Source organism: Chanos chanos, chromosome 4 (genome assembly GCF_902362185.1).
Source record: "Chanos chanos chromosome 4, fChaCha1.1, whole genome shotgun sequence".
NCBI classification, from domain to species: Eukaryota; Metazoa; Chordata; class Actinopteri; order Gonorynchiformes; family Chanidae; genus Chanos; species Chanos chanos.
The window spans coordinates 22,002,558-22,023,513 of record NC_044498.1 but is presented as its reverse complement, the minus strand read 5'-3'; the positions used below and the strand labels follow the sequence as shown (position 1 = coordinate 22,023,513).

General features: G+C 38.4%; 1 protein-coding gene across 1 annotated transcript; it reads left to right on the top strand.

The window, feature by feature from the left end:
- The first annotated feature begins 1,556 nt into the window (after nucleotides 1–1,556).
- On the top strand, nucleotides 1,557–20,004 carry syndig1l (synapse differentiation inducing 1-like). Its single transcript, XM_030772887.1, has 3 exons — nucleotides 1,557–2,042; nucleotides 10,170–10,307; nucleotides 19,846–20,004. The coding sequence occupies exons 1-3, from the start codon at nucleotides 1,557–1,559 to the stop codon at nucleotides 20,002–20,004; spliced, it is 783 nt and encodes a 260-aa protein (XP_030628747.1).
- Nucleotides 20,005–20,956: the final 952 nt, after the last annotated feature.

The following is a 20,956-nucleotide window of genomic DNA, read 5'->3' as shown; positions in this document are numbered from 1 at the left end:
GCTTTTCAAAATTGTTATATTCATAATGTATGCATGTATTGCATTGTGCACAGTAGCTAGGTAAGATTAAACGTGCTGAATGGATGGCTGTGATACTTGTCCAGACTCCATGGTCTATAATCCAAAACCAAAGGCAAAAACCTCATATTTGTGACTCGGACATAACATGGGAATCCATCGATGCAATCTAACGGAAAGCCTTGGAATAATCAGCTTTTCATTTGATCACCGTGCTTGTTCAGTGGCAGATTAATGGTGGAAAGGTTATTAGGTGGCCACCAAATATCAGGGCCCCCATACTGAGTTAGTCTTTACAAATCAGTGGTGAGCTTTGACAGGATTTATTTATGAAAATTTGAAAAAACAAACAAACACTCTTTTGAGAGTTATCATTGCTAAACCTGTCAGTTTCTTTGACTTCCCAAAATATTTGTCAAAATTTGCCAGATCAAAATGACAAAAGATTGCATTGTTGTTCCCATTTTCCTTTATTTTCCTTTTCCTCTCTGTCTTTCTCAATCTCTTAAATTGACTTACACAAATAAGCCCCCAAGATGGGTCTTGGGGAGGCTGGTGGGTGTCCGTGGAATTGTGTGCAGGTAGACCTGGTGTTTAATTAAGATATCTGCCTCACCCATAAAGCATACAGAGCCTTCCTGTGCCCATCTGGAAGGGTTATCACTGAGTTTCATGGGGCAGCAGTTTGAAATTAATTGAAATCTGCTTGATAATCACAGGGTACTTGGCAGGTGAAGATTAATAGGAAGCCAGTAATTTCCTTTGCCTCTCCCTTCGTAAGTTTGTTCATGGCTGTGGTATCGAGTTGTGGAATTGTAGTATAAAGGAGTTTCCCCATTGTTTCTGATTGACTTAATAACTAATTGTTTCTTAAGGTGTTGATGCTGATAGAAAAAAACACTTAAGGATGTTTATAATGTTACAGTAATGTTCCTCCACACACTTTTTAATGTGCCTGATCTGTAGCAAAAGTAGAACATTTGGAAAATTCTGCAGAATCAAAGGACTGTTTTTTTGTTTGTTTGTTTGTTTGTTTGTTTTGTTTTGTTTTGTTTTTGTTTTAATCTAAGGAAGAACAGGAATTTTAGCTGATCTCTAAAGAAAAAAAAAGATCTCTCTTTGAAAGTAGGGGCTTTTTCAAATAACCTTCCAGAACACTTTACTCAATATGCAATATTAATCTTATCTTTTACTCATAAGAGATTTTGCAAACCTGAAAAATGGCTGAGCAGCTCAAAGTACTATAGATCTAAAATCACTGTAGTGTTAAATGTGTGGCTTCCTTGCTTAGCTGAGCAGCTTTATCTGTCTAGGAAGCCTGTTCTTATTAAACCTCTCTCTGCAGATTCAACAGCCCCATCTCACTTATTCTCTCTCTCTATTTTTTCCCTCCTCTCTCCTCCTGAAGCTTCCGGCCTGTTGAACACCATTAACGCCTGTCACATCAGCCCAGCCAAGGTCGACATTCCTCGGTCTAGTTTTTCCCTCCATCCCATCTTCTCAGGACAAGGCTCTTATAACCTATCAGGCCTTCGAACATGGAGAGCCTAAGTGAGTTGCAGAACCCCCTCCTGGACAAGAACAGCAAGCACGTGGTGAAAGCCGACTACGGCTACAGGGGTGACTTCCCGAGCAGCCAGTATCAGGAGAACATCATCAACTACTTTGTGACTGGTGGTGGAGGTGGGGGTGTTGGAGGTGGAGGTGGAGGAGGAGGAGTAGGAGGAGGTGGAAGAGGAAACGGAAAGACGAAATCTCAGCTCTTGGATGCCACCTCGCTGCACTTGGCGGTGGAGGCCTTCTACAGGCCCAACTTCATCCTTTATAAAGACGACGCAGGCATCAAGGCCAAGGATTACAAAAGCGAGTGCTGTGAGACCACCTTCACAGAGAAGAAGGAGAAGGAGACAGTGGTTGAAACTCCTAGCATAGAAGACCCCCAGGCTAAGTTACTGGATGAGAACGATGTGAAGATCCAGACAGTCTCGTATGAGGTGGAGGAGGAAGAATACGTGGAGTATGAGGTAAGGCCACAGCAGGGACTGAAGGACATACTAAGTTGAAGAAAGTGTGTGTTGCATTTTTTTTTTTTTTTTTACAAACCTCTCCCTAAATATTCCCTGCCAGTTCTCATGTTTTATCAGTGCTGCCCATATCAGTATATCTTATTCTAATCAATGCCTTGATCTGAATAAATGAGTCATACTTCTGGTTAGTTAATCAAACATTTATAGCAATGATTACCTTTAGCTGTTACTGTCAAAATGATTCATAGTGGACATTTAATTTATGTTTGCCATAGTGAGGGGTGTAGTGTTGTAAATAGCATAATGACAGCCTTCCTTTCATTTGATTTTTGTCCCCTTTTTTAGCTATCACTGGGCAACGTGTTTGACTCAAACCAAGAGAGAAAAACAGAAGCCAATTCGGTGAACATTAGCCATTTATGTTTAAGTTATTAACTTCGCTGAATTGTGCTAGAATACTACAACTGGACAAGAGCAAACTAGGGTTGTCACTTAATGTAAATATTAATTGAAACGTGTTTCAATGTGTGTTTTTTTTTGTTTTTGTTTTTTAACATATTCTCCTCTCGACTAATGGAGTGTGAGCAGTCTATGAGAAAACACAGAAACCATGTATGAATACCAAGTCATACTGACATAAAAATCAGAGTGTAAAAACAAAGGTATTACTCTTACACAACACATGACTTGCACTCTACTCAACTAAGTAGAATTAATTTGATTTTAAATTGCAAGGAAATAATAACTTATTGCAATTGATGATCTCAAAGTGAGCTGCTATTTCGATATTGATTACAATAACAACAGAATAACAGCACAAAAAGTTGTACATCTTGTGTGCATTAACATTTGTCTTCTGGACTTTGGCAACAGACTACAAGATATTTGCAAGAAGGGCAAGCCGTCTCTTGAATGCTAATGTATCTATGGGAACAGTTTGGTCATGTGAGCCTTTACTTCTTTAAAACATTGCTGCTACAGTAATTGTTTCTGTCTCTGGAAAAGAGGATCTTCCAAAACCAAAATCCAGATGTCAAGCTTTTCAGTAAATTCTTTTGTCATTTCTGACTCATTTGCAATTGCAATTTGAGCTGCAGTTTATGTTTGGCCCTCGTATGTTTGTCATAGCCACTAGACAATTTTACAACATCAAAATCTCATTTTATCTTCAAATATTGTTTCGACAAGACTATGCAAAGAATATTTGCTGTTTGAATAAAACGTGACATCCCTGGAACAAATATGTGAAGAGGTTGTAGATACCTGAGGAGTGCACTGAGAGACTCAAGGGCAGATGAATCTCTCTGTAAAAGCGGAAGATTAGACTCAGTTTGAGGAACCTGAATAATAGCCTTAGAGAATCCACACTCAGTTCCTTGGAGAAGATCCTGTGCTTCACATGTTTTAGGCATGTGCTCTGCCTTAAATATTAATCTCCCTCATAAAATTACCTTTCGGAACATGTTATCATGTTGTATTTCAGCACACTGCATATCATGCTCAAATATCACATAAAGGCTTTTTGAAATCCTTTAAACTTTAACTTAAAGATGTTGGATGTTAAAGTATTTAAATGTTTATAAATAGTTAAGTGTATAAATGAAATATGTTGAAAGTGGTTGTAATATTGAAAGCAAATAAGAAAGGGAAGAAGTGAAGATAGATAGATAGATAGATAGATAGATAGATAGATAGATAGATAGATAGATAGATAGATAGATAGATAGATAGATAGATAGATAGATAACTCTACTATTTCGCTTTAAAAAGCCATCACCATTCACCAAGAATTTTGATCAGAGGCTGGCTTTGGTTGATTGGTGCTTTTAAGAACACTGTAGACTGACAGACGAGAGAAGGGCAGTGTCTGTTTTATGGATGCTAGTGTTAAATGAGACAGCAGCTCTGGAAACCAGTGGCAGTTCTCAGTGTTCTCGAATACAGGCTTCCGCAGAATTCACCTGATAGATTTGGCCAGGTGCTGCATGCTGGGATGGCCTGTACTCCAGCAGTGTCTTCCAGGACTCACACCGCTTAAGTGCATGATTTTAAATCGACTTGTGGAACCCCTTGCCTCAACAACCTTTATGGCAAATTAACTCCCATGTGAAATTTATGATTTTTAAAAATGCATAAGGTATTGCAGTACATTACGTGGTCAAAGCTTTATGAAGGTGTGACTCATGAGATGTCACTTTTTTTTTAACATTATGATAAACTGCTGTTTAAGAGGTATTTCTCTTAAGTAGGTAGTTGAGACTGCAGTGTAATTTTATATCACATTGATCTTGTTTAAATACTAAATATACACAAGATGTATATAAAAAATGGTGAGTCATATGAAAAAAAGAGTCATGACACTTTATCATCCATGTTTTAAATGTTTGTTAATGGTTAATAGCGATGTGGTCTATACACAGTAGAGTATTATGAAGGCTAACTGAGAGTTTGTAAATGCATTAATGATGGGCTTTATTATTTTTTTATTATTATTACATTACCACATCAAGCTTGAGTATTCACTTGACACTAGAACTCGGAAAGCTTTCCATCATTCTTTGCTTCAGTGTTAAGAATGACAACAACATCCCACTGACGCAAAGACAGACTGAAAAAGTCTTTAAAGTCTGCAGATCTGTAAAGCTTTTCCTGTCACTTTTTGGACAGCCTGTAGCCGAAAAAGTGCAAAATTGTAAGTTTTGGAGCTGCTCTAAGCTACGGTGCTGCAAATAGGAATCAAGACTTCACTTCTGTGGGCTTGATGGTGACTTCCTCCAGTCAGATAAACCCCCCTCCCTTGACTAATGGAAAAAGAGTTGCTAATGGCCTCTGTGTTTCCTTTCAGGACCCACAGGGCGTCAGGAAAGCTGCGTTTCATCTTCTTAAACCCCAATTTAAAGCTCTCCTCTGTTCTTGTGTAAGATCTCTTTTCTTTCTATGGAGAGAGAGCATAAGCTGAAAGGAATTATTTTGAAATGGATGGAAAAAAGGAACTGGCATATTCTCTGATGTTTTAATAGAAGAACGGGTGCTGAAAAGAAAAAAAAATTATTGTGCCCTTTCATCTCAACAATTTATTGCTCTAATCTTAATCGGATGGTTCTGAAAGACCCTCTTCAGTTCACAAAGGCTTTGACAGTTTTGAGTACAGTCTTAGCTCCTTTCAAAGCTAAGAGGAAGATAATGATGATGAAGGTTAATATGGGTCCGCGTTCTCGTACAGCAAATGAATATTATTTTTGTTGCACGGGTCATTCAGGGTCTGGGCACGAGACAAGAATATTGGCATTACATGACAAACCATGTGTCTTGTAACAGGCTTTCATCCAAAGGTCCAATCAGCCCTCTCTTTCATCATTTCAGATGAGACGATTGATTTGAGTAGTGAAGTGTTTCTGTGTATGTGTATGGAAAAATGATATCACTCTGGGCTGAAGGAATGAGATGACTGTCTATGAGACTGTTACTCGTCTAGTTCACCGTGCCCAAGTACAAAATTTCAGACCAAGATCTTCCAGTCGCATGGTTACACTTTTTCTTTTACTTTTGTAGTTTCCTTGGGAAATTCTTTATTTTGATATGCCCAAACTAATGATACATGTGCTGGATTTGAGTTCTGTAATCTGAGAATGCAGTTGATTAGACAGAAAGAGAATGATCAGTCAATTAAACAGACAGTGCCCATTGCTAGAATGTCGTGGAATACTACTATAAATACCCCCCCCCCCCCCCAAAAAAAGGTCAGTACCATGGATAAATTATGAACTGTGTGGTTCATTCACTTGTTCATCATCTGCTGTGTTTCCCGGGTGCTGTTGTCATAACAGGAATGGATGGATTTGAGAGGATAGTGAGACTGCTCAAAAACAGATTTGCGTTTTCTAGGCTACATTCTTATGGTTATATGGCAGTACATCTTAAATCATTGGATTTAAATGATAGCTGTGCTTTGCCTCACTGAAAATGTTTTCGTTACAATTTGAAAAACCCAATGTCATATTTATGTCCCCATGCAGTATGTGCAGAGAATGTCCTAGGGATGTTCAATAACTTGCACTGATACAGATGATGGACCGATTGCAGCCATTTATAATCATTTGCATTCTGCTTATTTCATGTAAGGACAAAGTCAAAGCATAGTGAGCTATTCATCTTTCAAGGAGGCTGAAAGATAAGACTGAGATGAATCCAGATCAGCAGCAGCCAGTGGCTTTCATGTCATCTCAGGCAAAGCTGTATGTGTGTTGGATTACTTATTTTAAAAGTGTTACCTGAAATTTCATGAATCGCACACACACACACACACACACACACACACGTGCGCGTGCACGCACACACAGATAAATACACTCATTTCTACAATGGATATATACTCACAGTGTTACAGCAAGACTGGGAGGGTAACTTTCCAAAGAGTTACCGAAAAAAAAGGATCCTGATACTCTGATCTTTAGACAGACAAGGCTTTGATGCACCTGCAGTTTCATACTTAGCTCAATGCCAGTCTTCAGATGAAAAGCAGCGATGCATCAAAACCATCAGCGGCACTCGAACCGTACCCCTGGATTTACATAAAAATCCAGAAATGCACACTCAAAAGGAACCGAGCTGTCAACAGCAAGCCAGACTGAGCAAACTGAATGGAAAATCCTTCTCTTAATAATATTCTAAGTATGGTAATGCTAATCCAACTCCCTGCTTTTGCAAGAGAGCTTTGCTTAGCATTAGACACTGCTAATGTGACCTGCCCAAAGTATCATGTGAAAGAATAGTATTTGTGATCTCCAGCTTTGGTAAAGCCATGTTAGATGTATCATATATTTCGTTAGCAGTTTATTTTCTGATGAGGATTGCAAAGACTCTCAGTAAAAATGTGGCATAATTTGTAGAGCAGTGTATTACTAGATGAAAGGAGTCCATATCTATCTATCTACACAAGTGCAAAAGGGACTGTTCTTTATGTAAAAATATGTAAATCATATTAAAATATGTAACTGTAAAGCAGCAGTGTTTCTTCATTATGTTTTTGAGAATGTGTCATGAGAGATGTGCAGTGCTTTACACGCTATTAAAGCTTTAACCGTGATGGTACTGCAGAAAATGGCTTTCATTGGGTTTAGATGCAGAGGTGTAGCACATCCTGATATTACAAACTAAACAGTGCTATCTCCACTCCTCAAAAACACAGACAAAGCAAAAGGATTGTCATTAAAATCAGACTTCACAATATCAACACAGCTCACCGCTGAAGTGACACTACACTACACAACATTACATTGACTTAACGTATCTCTGTTGATGTAAACATTAACTTCTGCATCGACACGTTTGAGTCCCTTTCACCTGCCTGCTTTCATTAGCGTGTGAATAGGCTCAACATTTTAATTAAAAAACAGACAAAAAAACTTCTGGCCACCGAGTAATCGATTACACACTAAATTATTAAGACTTGTGAAATTCCCCCCACTTCTCAGCCATTCTTAATCTCATTATGTTAACATTGCAAACCTGAGAAGGTCCTCTCAAATCCCTGCTGATGGAGGACTGTGTACTCTGACCAAACACGGAAGGGGTCCAGTATGTATTTAGCTGGAAATTAATTAATTTTGATTACTGCTGGATAAGTAGAACACAGCAAACATTGTAAATGATATACATGTATAAGTGTCATGACTAATGCGTAAGTGTTTCTGTTCTTCAGGATTTCCTTTTCAGCTGTAAATTTACCCTTCATTAAATCCACAGGGACTCAATTCTTCCATTTTTTATGATTTGTTCTTAAATTAGGGTTAAAAAAAAAATTCTACTATGTAGGACTCAATGCTGTAATAAGTCGATAAAAGAATGAATACAGACATAAAACCTAAAATTCTGACTAATTTGCACGTAATAATTCATATTTTCATTCATTCTTTCATTGTTTTATTTATTTTGGCAGCCTTCACAATCTGTCATTTTGAAAACCACATAAATCCATAAACAATGACATACACTCTGGTTGTAAATTTTTATCTTTAATCTCACAACTGAGATTATATAATGATATTTCTGTTATAGCAGTTATCCTATAGTGAACAGGACAGTAGAAAGTCTCTCTCTGTCTCTCTCTCTCTCTCTCTCACCCTCAAGCTACTTTTGAGGATTAGCATGCACTAGCTCCCAACTCCCTGTTGTGTTTTCCTAGCTTCTCCATGATTGAAAATTCCCCTCTGGTCCTTGAGTGCAGGTCACATCACACGTTAACATAGAAGGCAAGGTCCACAAATCACACAACACTTATTAACAGTGCTGTAAGCTTGTGTTTTTTATGCCCATCTAGCATTAGCCAGGACATCGATCAAAAAGGCTGCTGAATTACTGCCTCCTGACCTGCTGTACTAGTGTCTGGTGTGGAATAACTTAAAATGATACCCCTGCCGAAAAGAAGAGCTTCTCTTAACTTACATACGTGAAAAATACATGAGGGTGTTTAACCACTTCACCTGACATAACAGTGACCTCCCTGGCACTCTTCTCCTGTGGTCACTTGTCCCCTTTGGTCAGAATGTAATTGCCTTTTCACCCGACAACTCTTTATTCCTCTTCCTCAACATTAGCTTTTTTGTCACGGTCTGCTTCAGACTAGTTCATTCACTTTGTGCCAACAGCATCCATTCCCATTTACACTTCTGTCCCTTTGGGTCGCTACTGCTTGGGTTTGGTGCCGGGAGTGAATGAATTCACTCATTCGTGTTTGAACAAACAGAGGCGTGCTCTGGGAGAACACTGTTCACGTGGTGGTGAACCTTCTCGTGGTGGTGAAATGGGACTATGTCCTTTCATGCGTGAATGTGTGTTTGTATGTATGTGTGATCATGTTTGTAGCAGTCTTGCACTCACATGTACAGCAATCTAGAGTTCTGGCTAAGGTGCACACACATTTGCAACACATTTAAAAGAGTGATCAACAGAATGAGAGGAGGGGGAAAAAAAGAAAGGCTGAGGCTTAGCCCTCTCGTGCTGGAAAAGGTATTTTGGAGACATGAATTATGAGCTGCCTCCTCCCAAAGTTTCCTGCCAACATGAAAGGATTCAAATTCATTTGCTAATTCATCATTTTCCATCAAGAACCTCCAGAGGAAACAACAATCCCATCACTCTCCTCTGTCGAACAGATCTCAGTTGCTCAGCTACCTCAAGACAGGAACAGGGTTTGTTACATTAGTGTAAGGAGCTCATAATGTCTACACAGCCTTTCAGTAACGACTCTATGTACTGATTTTTTTCATTAACATTCAACATTTGACAACAGTGACCATATTCCTGACGCTTACCACCCGTTATTGCCTCTCATATGGGGAGTTTTTTTATATATATATATATATATATATAATATCTCTATGGTTCAGTTAAGAAGTATGAAATGCTGAGAACAGCTGAGCTGAAGAGTTGCAGCTCAGTGGACGGCTAACACAGCTGTAAGGTTTAGCTAACAGAGCTGAGACCTTTAGCTAACAGAGCTGAGACCTTTGGTGAGATGGCTGACACACATGAGATATTTAAATCCTTTTATGTAACAGCAGGTGTGCATATAAGAGTGTTATACAGTGTGTACACTGTGCGGCATGCATGTATGTGTGTTTGTGGAGTGAGAGAGAGAGACAGAGACAGAGAGAGACAGAGGGAGAGAGCTCCACCTTCATCTGACTCTTTTCTCCCATTTCTCAGAAATCCAATCAGATGTCTAATGTTATTTTTGTATCCTGTGGTATTATTCATGAATAAACCCTTACCCTCTGTATGGCAGGATTGTCTGACAAACCTAGGATGATTGGAGCTTATTTCTGTTTCTAGTCAACTAAATCCTCATAGTCTCTGATTAACAGCTTTCATCTCTTTACATGTTTCAGTCTTTTTCTCTTTTTTTTTGTTTTTGTTTTTTGTATTTTGCCTCTCTTGCCTACCAGTGAAGAGCCTGAGCTACAAGAATGACTTGTATGGGACATGCATGAATAAAAAAATCTTAAAATTTCTTGCTATATTCTGCCAGACTTGTGGGCTGTTGAAAAATGAATGTGATATGTGTTCCTGTCCACCAGCCTGGGCAGAGTGGGCAGTAATTGTGTCTCTTCTCTCCTTCCTCAGACGGATTGCTCCAGTGACAGTGAGAGTGAGGATAACTTTATTGTCATCCCTCCGCGTGATCATCTGGGTTTGGCCATCTTCTCCATGCTCTGCTGCTTCTGGCCTTTGGGCATTGCTGCCTTCTATTTCTCTCAGGGGGTACGTATAGACTGTCTCCACTTGCTCATCTTTACCTCCCTGGGGATAAACACATTGTAAATTACTTTTGTTTTCGACTGTTAACTGTGCTTTGTATTTTTATCGCATAGAAATGAAACAGTATGTGTAGTTGTGCCAAACCCATACCAGTGGAGGACTTTGAGAGTTTGGCACATGTTGCAACCTGAGGCACATTTTACCTCGTAGGATTTAATACGATGAATACATATTGTGTATACATTCATATTTTGAGACCTTTTTCATGTGACAAAACAGCTACACCCTGAGTGTATTAAAAACAAATATATTTTATTGCTTGTTTACCATCTGAAGCGACATGCTCGCCAACTGAATTGTAAAATGAATCGAAAATTCTTATGCCCATGGAGAATTTACTTTACCATTGCAAATGTAGTTGTTTTCATGACAGGCACACAGCTGACATTTGGCCTTGTTTTTTGCTGCATAGATTACATACTGAACTGTGATGCCAAATCCAGGGTTTGTACCACACTTTGTGTTTTGTATACCATTACATACTTAATACGATGGTGCTGATAAAACAGGTCTGTAGAGTGCAAACCTGAAACTTTTTGCTTATATGGAAATGTCACACAGGCTTTAGTGGTACCTAATTAAAAAAAAGCACCAGTGACATTGCTAAAAAAAATTAGGTTTCTTCAAAAAAGTTATGTAAATAAAGAAACAATAAGCTAATTTCTTGTAGCTGTTACAATGGGGGTAGCATTTGCCTCCCAGCTTAAAAGAGCCTATAAAGTACAGAAGTACAATTCTACACAAATGATTTTATTCTGCTGGCAAACATAGCTCAGAAGAAGAAGAACAGTTGTAAACATGTTATGGTCTTGTGCCATGAAGGAGTGTTGGCAGGTGTGACTGGAGACACTGAAAATAGTCCTGTCATTTTGACGAATATGACAGAGGCAACAGTCCAGAAATTACACACGTTCTTTTATGAAACAGTTTCATTTTCCTGCTCTTACTACCACTTTATTCGTGAGTCGAACCATTTTTCTCATTAATTTTGCAGTACACTGAATATGGTTTTTATGATAATTGACTGAATCATTTGGTTTGTCACTGGGTTCATAAAATACAGAATTATTAAAAGTAATAAAGAATAGACTAAAAGCACCAGTACTGCCACCTATTCTGTAAAATAACGAATAAGTTTGCTGTTTAAAATTATCTTTATATAATCTGTGTTTTGTAAGAGTGTTGGCCTTCATAGAAACTAACATCCACAATGATACAATGCCTAAGGAATTTATGAGATTGTGATCACCTCTATAAATTTTACAATGATTACATTAGTAGTAGTAATAGTAGTAGTTGTAGTAGTAGTAGTAGTAGTTGTAGTAGTATCTGTCCTTGGAATAACAGGTAGTGAGACTTGTATCTACATGCCCAAGCCTGTCCTAACTGCTCATTACAGAGGTTAATCAAGGAAAACAACAGGAGATAGTGCCCTCTGTGTGTGTGTGTGTGTGTGTGTGTGTGTGTGTGTGCGTGTGTGCGTGTGTGTGTGTGTGTGTACACAGACACACACATACAGAGGGTTTGTTTTCATTCTCTCATCGGTTCACAGCATTAACATTTTACAAATTACTTTTACAGTTTTTCCATTATATGTTTTCTTTGTGTTATAGTTCCATTCCATAAATACTGAAGAGGGCCTATCTATTGTGTACATTTAAGGTAACACAAAGAGCAATCACACGGGTAGTTGGACCAATGGCTTCATAGATGGACATCAACTCTGAAGTGGCTTGGCCATTGATAGAAAGCACTTCCACATCATCTGAGGACATAGTGTTACACAACAACAACAAAAAGATACAAAAATGTTTTGCAAAAACAAAGTTCACAAAAACAGGGTATGATAAGCAAGAAAGAGCTGAAACAGAGTTGCACTGGTACTGTGCTTAACTCCTGTAATGTCTGGCATGAAGCTTTCAAATTCATCACCTTTTTATTTTCTCTGTGCAGTCTTCAGTTTGGAACAGCTGCTTCACAGCGACAGGAAGCAAACTGTTTTTCTCCAGGTCATCATTGCCAGGTCAACAGCCAAGGTCTAAGGGCGTTTTCAGTCTTACAAAAAGTCTTACAGTCTCCTCCATCACTGTTACTTTCTGTATTGAAAAATGAGGTGTATTACTTGCCTACGGGATCCCATCCCCTGATGGACTATTTTAAGTTTGCACAGACACAGTAAACAGTTTCATTTATTTACATTTATTTATGTCTCTTTTACATTTCTCTTATATATTACCTATACATGCGCTAGGTTTCCATTTCATTTGAGAAATGAGATGGAATCATTTCAGCCAGGCTGATAATGACAAGGGGACGTTATCCTTGCCACTTCCAAAAACCCACATCATCAATTAATACATTATAAGCTTATTCATAAAGCATATACCACTAAAGGATATATGATATTAGTTGCCTGCCCAGTCCAGTCTGTCAGAACGGCAACACAAGAGCAGTTGGAATATACCTTCACATGTTGGATGACTATTAACTGTAAGACTGATGAAAACAGAGAAAAAACCCACCCACCTTTGAATGATGATCACAACTTGGATCTAGTCCGGTTCAAAATGACTGGTTCAGTGGTGACTGCTCCTCAAAAAAGGAAAAAGGAAAAGAAAGAAAGAAAGAAAGAAGAGTTTACTCTGCTAAATAAATGTGGGTCACAGAATTTAAACCTGTAGTATCATTGGAGTGTACAGCAGGTAGGATCAATAGAGTAAGACCAGAAACAACCAGAGCGTGAACAGGAATTATGGACAGTCTCCCTCAGATTTAACGGTGCAGTGAAGGGGGCACTTTCTCCTTATGTCAGATGTTTTCTATAATACTACACACACCACACACACACACACATAATATATATATATATATATATATATATATATATATATATATATATATATATATATATTTTTTTTTTTAACTCTGTGAACACAGTAAATGTAGCCCATTTTAGTCCACACCCCTCTTTTTTTGAGTGTGTTTATGTGTTTGTATTTTGAATGTACTTATCTCGTCACTTGTATTCATTGTATCTTCAATATTAGTATTCATGCTCTGGCTGTCATTTTAATGACCAAACTTACAACCTCATATTATTTCCATTTTTTCATACCCTAGCTCTCCCCAGGTTATGCTAGATGCAAACACTGGCGAGTTAATGGATATAATTGTTGTCTCTCGTCTTTTTTGTTGTCTTGTTCCCCTTGTCTCATTTATTGTTCTCATTTCACTGGCCACTTGCTTCACTGGCAATGCTTGATTACAAAGCTACTTAGAGGTGGGTGATAGCATGGCCCTGATACCAGATATTCTCAGTGGTAGTGTATCCTGTAGGATATTAATATATAATGCTTTGATTACTAATTTGATGTGATTGTGTGCATTGAAAGTACAGCTGGTCTATATTGGTGTGTAGCTTCTATTAGCTGATGGGAAAACCACAGACCAACATCAGGCCATTTTTGAAATGCTCAGTTCATCATATTAGCTTCCACACATAGATTCCAGAGAAAACGAGCAGTGACTTAGGTTAAAATGACAGTCTTCATGATCTCACTGTTATTTTCTTATCATATCCCAAAAGAATTGATGTTTTTAGAGTCATTTAAATATAGGCTGTTCTTCCATTCACTGAATGATATACCGTAAATTCAACATAAGAGCCGGGCCCCAAATAATGGCTGGGTAAAAAAACAAACAAACAGAAAAAAAAACATAAATTACAGAAAAAGGCTCAAGTAGTAAATTCATCATATTTCCATAGCGTTATTTATATGAGTACAACAACATGTGGTAATTAAGCTCACCCCTCTTTTTTGAGTTTGTGTTTTGCCTACAATTAGCCTAACAGTGCATCTGACATGCACTTTATTTGTCCCAATAACTGAAACGTTTGTTACCGTGATACACTATGTTATTATTTGAGAATTTGTGGAAAAACATTTCTATATGAGATCGAGGCTTGATTGTTTTGTTTGACTTTTTTCCATCGGATATCTTGTAGATGTTACCATATGTTGTTTTTTATTTGCCTGCTGTTATTATCAGCACCATATTGTTATAACTTGACACAAACTGCCTGTAGTAGACCTAATACTATCTGAGAATTTCCAGTACTAAATAGAGTTAATTTTTGGACTGACCATTTACATTGAGGCTAAAAATGATGTTTTATTAGATGAAAGACAGTACTGCATTGATTTTTGAGCACTTCAAGCAGGCACATATTGATATCACATTTTATACTTTTTTTTACAGATACTAATTCATTATAGTTGGTTCTGCTGAAAATTGATACTGCATTTTAGAGTCTGCACGGTTTAAATAAATGGTAAACGGGGTGTATGTTGTGTTGTTGAACCTTCAAAATGTATGGCTAGAATAAAAGGTAGAGCAAAGTTCAGTTCTGATTTTCATTTCCTCATTGGTCACCTGATGTGTCAATCACTGACACCATGGTTGACTCCAATTTGCACTGCCCTGATGTTTTAAAAGCATTTGAAATGACCAAATGGAGTATATCATTAAATGAAAACAGGTGCCATCAATTATTTATCATCTGCTTCCCACTCAGTCTGTGCCAAAAAAAGCTCTACCTGTGGATTATAAATGACGTATAATACCTTTTTTTCATGTATTTATTGTGGAAACACCTTTTCAGTATTTTTCTCATTAATTTTGCAGTACTCTGAATATGGTTTTTATGATAATTGACTGAATCATTTGGTTTGTCACTGGGTTCATAAAATACAGAATTATTAAAAGTAATAAAGAATAGACTAACAGCACCAGTACTGCCACCTATTCTGTAAAATAAGGAATAAGTTTGCTGTTTAAAATTATCTTTATATAATCTGTGTTTTGTAAGAGTGTTGGCCTTCATAGAAACTAACATCCACAATGATACAATGCCTAAGGAATTTATGAGATTGGTGATCACCTCTATAAATTTTACAATGATTACATTAGTAGTAGTAATAGTAGTAGTTGTAATAGTAGTAGTAGTAGTCGTAGTAGTATCTGTCCTTGGAATAACAGGTAATGAGACTTGTATCTACATGCCCAAGCCTGTCCTAACTGCTCATTACAGAGGTTAATCAAGGAAAACAACAGGAGATAGTGCCCTCTGTGTGTGTGTGTGTGTGTGTGTGTGTGTGTGTGTGTGTGTGTGTGTGTGTGTGCGTGTGCGTGTGTGTGTGTGTACACATTTTCAGTATTTTCAAATAATGTATCACTCTGCCTAGGATGATGAATATGATGTGCCTGACATGATATTTTTGCCTTCAGTTTGAGAAAAGCACCAATAGTTCCTGGGCTTTTTTTTTCATTTAGGACTATTTTTTTCCCCCCAGGATGTGTCATTTTTGCCTTCGCAGCTGAACGCAGCCTGATGAATTAAGGCTTCAGGAGATAATTGAATTCCTTCAGAGAAATTACAGAGCTGATGAGAATGTTTAGAGAGGTTTCAGTTCATCCTCTTGCCCTCCTCGACTACAACAGCAGGAGCTGTCAAGAGTTGTTGTGTCGGATACAAATGTTTTTTTATGCTTTTGCCATTGACATGGTCTTTCAAGATAAAGGCGGAGAGTAGACTGACGCTTTCACCTTCGGTGTTGACACCACAGAGCGGCATGTTAACGGCCTCCTCCCGTCCCATCCACCCGCCCGCTTGTCGCTGACGTCTTTCGTTCTGTGCTCACCTGCCTCCAGGCATCCATCTCTGTCTCCTATGGCAGGTTTTATCTACGCGGGGGGGGGGGGGGGGGGGGGGGGGCAGCAATTCACTCTCACAACAAAGAAGCTGTCTCTGTACAACATGTAGCCTCATAAGCAACCAGAGAGTTTTAATAAGCTATCAATATGAGATCAGAGATATCAATCTTGCCAAAGCTACCTTCATTATGGAGGTCTCACAGCTGTCAGGTGCGTGTTGAGTAATTTCAACATCATTTTGTCTGTGTGTGTGCATGTGTGCGCATGCGCATATAGATCTTGTGTGTTTCTCTCTTGACATGATTTGCAAGGTTGAATCTTGATCAGAATTTTAATGTATGAGGAATAATGGCAAAGAAAATACGTTTACAAAACAATGTATTAATATCTTATGCAGCAGGATCAGTATATACTAACAGTCTGTTATTGGCCGCTGTTGACTGATGGAGTGAAAATCGAACGTGCTGTGACACCACCCACAGGGACAGGAGCATGGCACTGTAGCCTAGGACTCTGGCTGCTATAAAAGCAGACACTTGAGCGTCAGTCGGGGTTTGGCCACTCTCTCCCGTACACACTTACATCATTCACACCACGTCTGCGATGGAAAACAGCAAGACTCACAATCTGTGGAATGTGAAAATATGGAGAGCATCGAACACTGAGACAGAGACGAAATTAACGTTGAATTATATCTGAGAATTATGAGGAATAGAGTCTGTGGTTTACTTTAGTGTGACTGATGAATGATCCTCTCAACAGAGGGAGTCGAATTCTTCTAACAACCCATTCTATGCAATTCCTTGTACAGACAGCAGGAATCAACAGCAGAAATGTGTCCTAAAGTGCTGGTGTAAATCCTGTTTGAAAAAAGCTATTTACAGTTCTTTGGATGTCTTTTTTGGACTGTGATCAAAAGTAAATGATCTTACCAAAACATCAAGCTGTGCTTGGATTAAAAAAAATAAATAAAATGAATAAATAAATAAATAAACTAAAAACCAGTACATAAATGGATTCCATGAGAGTGTTAGTAGGAGCTGGCAAGCTGCAAAAGTGGCACTGGAAGACTGGAAACACCAAGTGTTAAAAGCAAGAGTATAGAAAATAAAAAAAAGTATTAAAAAAAATCAAATATTCATATGCTGAGATTATTGTTGAAGTCTTTTGTGTTGTCAGAATATTCCAGCATGGTATGAAACCATATGAGAAGAAGAGCATTAAACTGCAGAATATTGAACGTTAATTACTATAGGTATAATTCCATAATTTTACTTCTACCATCACTTTATATCTGCTGCCTTTTATTAAGAGTGTGCTGACATGTTGCAAACATACAGCTGAATCAAATGCGTAACTAGAAATGGATTACATTTATGAATATGTAAATAATATATAAATGAGTAAATGCAAGTACCAGGGGGTTCACCTCCAGCAGGGCCTGAAGAGTGGATTTTGGAAGCTTTACTACTGTACTGAATGGAGTTAGATGCAGACTTTAGTAAAGCTTGAATTTGCAGTCAAAACACAATAGCAGTCTGGCATGTGGAAGTGGCGCTATCTGCGAGTTTATCATTCTGGTGTGGTCTGACGTTATCCTTGAGTCTGTTCACTCCAGATCACTCAGCTTCACAGACAGGCTCAGAGTCTCGGTCCTCGGAGAGAGGAACATCACACCACGACTTAATTATTCATCTGAACTGGAGAAACGGATTGATTAAACAATTACAGGGTGCTTAATGGATGCTGTTATTAAAGAAATTAAATCAGAGAGCGGCTGCTGCCCCTTTGAGTCAAATGCCCTTCAGCGACGCCTACTTCCTATGCTTTTGGGAGTAAAATGATTAGACACAGCTGTCCTCTGTCACATTAATGCTCTTTTTCTTTTCTTTTTTCTTTTCTTTTCTTTTCTTTTCTTTTCTTTTCTTTTCAGGGGGTTAGGAAATGACTTAAAAGGAGGGCTCTCTACTTTTTCCAGTTTAGATAGTTGTCCTGCTGCTAATTTCCCCAAAGACCACTGCAAAGGCATCCAAGAGCTGATTTAGTATGCTTTCTGTTGGCATGGAAACTAATAGTTACATCTTGAGCGTATTTTTCTTTTCACCCCTTTGTTTAATTTTGCATTCTCACTGCCACTGCTGCTGTTCTTCATTGTAGGAAATGATTAAAAAAAAAAGAGAGAGAATATAGAAAAAAAAATCTTCCACAGATAAACCTTCTCTGGTCTCTCCTACAAAGCAGACCATAGCACTCTTGAGAGCAACTTGGGATCTCAAAGGTATTTGTGCAGGGAGGTTGAGGAAGGCTAGGGGCAGCCATCTGGGAGGCAGAGCAGTCACAGCCTAGCAGACTGGAACAAAGGAAATTATGATACAGAGACTGAGCTGATGGAACCATAATTCACTAGAATTGCACGTAACATGTTTGTCAGCCATGGAAATGAGATTTTTTTTTTATCATCCATTCAAATGAAGCATGTTTATTTACAAGAGAATGCAAAAAAATATGAAAAAGAAAATTCAAGAATATTTATATGTGATGCAACACCAGTAACTATTGCACAGTTTCTGTGAAGATCTGTGTTTGTTTTTTCATATTAGAAAGTATACCCGCAGTACATATGATTTACTATGATGGGCACTCAATATGTAGATTTATTATATGTAATACGTAACACACACAGTCTCTTTCTTTTCAAGTAAAAGGATTATAAAATACAATAGTGTTTGAAACTGATTGGGACTGAATGACATTGCATTGATTGACATTGTGTTGGCAGTGAAAGTTGGCCAACGACAGATGTATTTTGGAAGCGGCATTCTCAATCAAAGCTTTATCAGACACTGAGAGGGGAAGCTTGTTTTTCAGTCATCCATAGTCTTTCAGACCTCTGGTCGATTTACTATTGAATGATAGGTGCTGAGTGCGTGAGTGTGTGTGTGTGTGTGTATGCGTGTGTGTGTGCGTGTGTGTGTGTGTGTGCGTGCGTGCGTGCGTGTGTTTGTGTGCGTGTGTGTGTGTGCGCGTGTGTGCGCGTGTGAGAGTGTGAATAGCTGTGTAGAGGAGAATATAATCAGTTCTTCACTAAGCTTCTTTCATCATTTGCAGGAGCTGTCACTTTTTTTCCTCCATTGAGTCTCTTTAAAATGGCCCATTTTTCATTGTTTTGTCCTTGTGTTTCCTTCAAAACAGCTTAACAGAAATCAACACTTCTGGTCACAAGTCTCTTATGAGGCCTCAGTCATAAATTCTCTACTGTTTAGTGACTAACTGCACTTCCTTGGATTTAGTTCAAGTGATGTGTTCTAAACTAATCTCAAATGCAAAGTCATTACTGTTTAATTTTTTGCTTGTTTCTTTAAGTTCGTCTTCTTCTTCTTCTTCTTAATAATAATAATAATAATAATAATAATAATAATAATAATAATAATAATAATAATAACAACAAGTAAATGATTATATTTCCTCATGCCATCACGTCAAGATTTGTATGTCATGGTTTAAAATTGTGTGTCTTGTTTCTTTGTCTGTTGTGTGTTTTTTTTGGGTCTGTTGTGTGTTTTCTGTCGTGGAGATGTTGCAAGGCACAGATAGAATATATATCAGATAGGTTATCTTATCTGAATATCTGATCATCCTGTTTTGCCAATGCCTCATCACAGAATCAGTGATTAACTCACTGTTATAATGGTCACTTCCACCTCTAAATCTGTCTCTTTTCTTCCTTCCATCTCTTCTGTCTCTTTTCTCTCTTCCTAACTTATAGACCAGCAAAGCTGTCACAAAGGGAGACTTTCCATTGGCCAGTATTGCTTCTAGACGCGCACTCTTCCTGGCTGCCCTTTCCATCACTATTGGCACAGGAGTCTACGTTGGCGTGGTGGTAGCTCTCATTGCTTACCTGTCTAAACCGGGACACATATAGCAGGAGCTGGGAGGCTGTGGCAGAACCTCTGGATAAATGACTGTGGCATCATCTTGGAACTGAAACTTCTTTTTTTTTTTGTGCAGCTTTCTCCTCCACTTTCCAACCCTCCACCACCGCCACACATACCTTGCCTGTAGGTCAATGCCTGAACTCCTGATTCTGAGATGACAGTGAAGGACAAAACGGGGGAGAGGAACAGTGAGGTTGATGTTGGAGTCCTTTTTTTTCCATCAAAGCATCACCTAAGCTCACACAAGACATATCCAAATCCAGGTCTGGATCTGGTTGTGTGCCCCAGGCAGAGAGGTTGAGTTTGGCTGTGTTTCTACAGTCTTAGAGTCTTTTTCGGAGGGAGAGACTTAGAAGACAGAAACATAGAAGAGAGACAGTGTGAGGGTTACGAGACATCCAATTAGCCGACTCAAAACAATGGCAATCCCTGTTGACTCCAACTGCAGTCAATAGGAGAATCTGGAAGGTTTTAGATTTTTTTTTTTATCTCCCTCAGCGCTGGACCTGTACATTGAACTGGAAAATGCCGTTGAACCTCTCGCTATTTCTCCAGTTTCTCTTCATCTTGTCATTAATGTAATCCGTTACATAAACAGTCCAGAAATGATCCTTGCTGAACATGTTTTAAACACGGGGATTGCTTCAGATCTCACACTTGTGTTGTGTCCTCTTGAGAAAATGAGATGTCACAAAGCAGGTGGTTCTCCTATATCTTCTTGTTTTCTTAGTGTAGTCCTGAAGGACGACGATATTGGGGATAAACAACAAAACAAACAGTGGGTCGTGTTTACTTACTTAATGAATGAAGCCAATTCTAAATTCTGAAACCTGATACTCTCTGGTTTTCTGCCCGACATTGGAGGCTAAAGAAGGACTGCAAACATGGCCTGCAGCTTTGCGGTCCATTTTTGAGAGGATTTACAGTGAAATTGATGTT

Excerpts from the sequence above, each read along its gene's own strand:
- syndig1l (XM_030772887.1), top strand. The coding sequence starts at position 1,557 with ATGGAGAGCCTAAGTGAGTTGCAGAACCCCCTCCTGGACAAGAACAGC. Across the intron at positions 2,043-10,169 it reads AAGAATACGTGGAGTATGAG|ACGGATTGCTCCAGTGACAG; the intron begins GTAAGGCCACAG and ends CTCCTTCCTCAG. Across the intron at positions 10,308-19,845 it reads CCTTCTATTTCTCTCAGGGG|ACCAGCAAAGCTGTCACAAA; the intron begins GTACGTATAGAC and ends CCTAACTTATAG.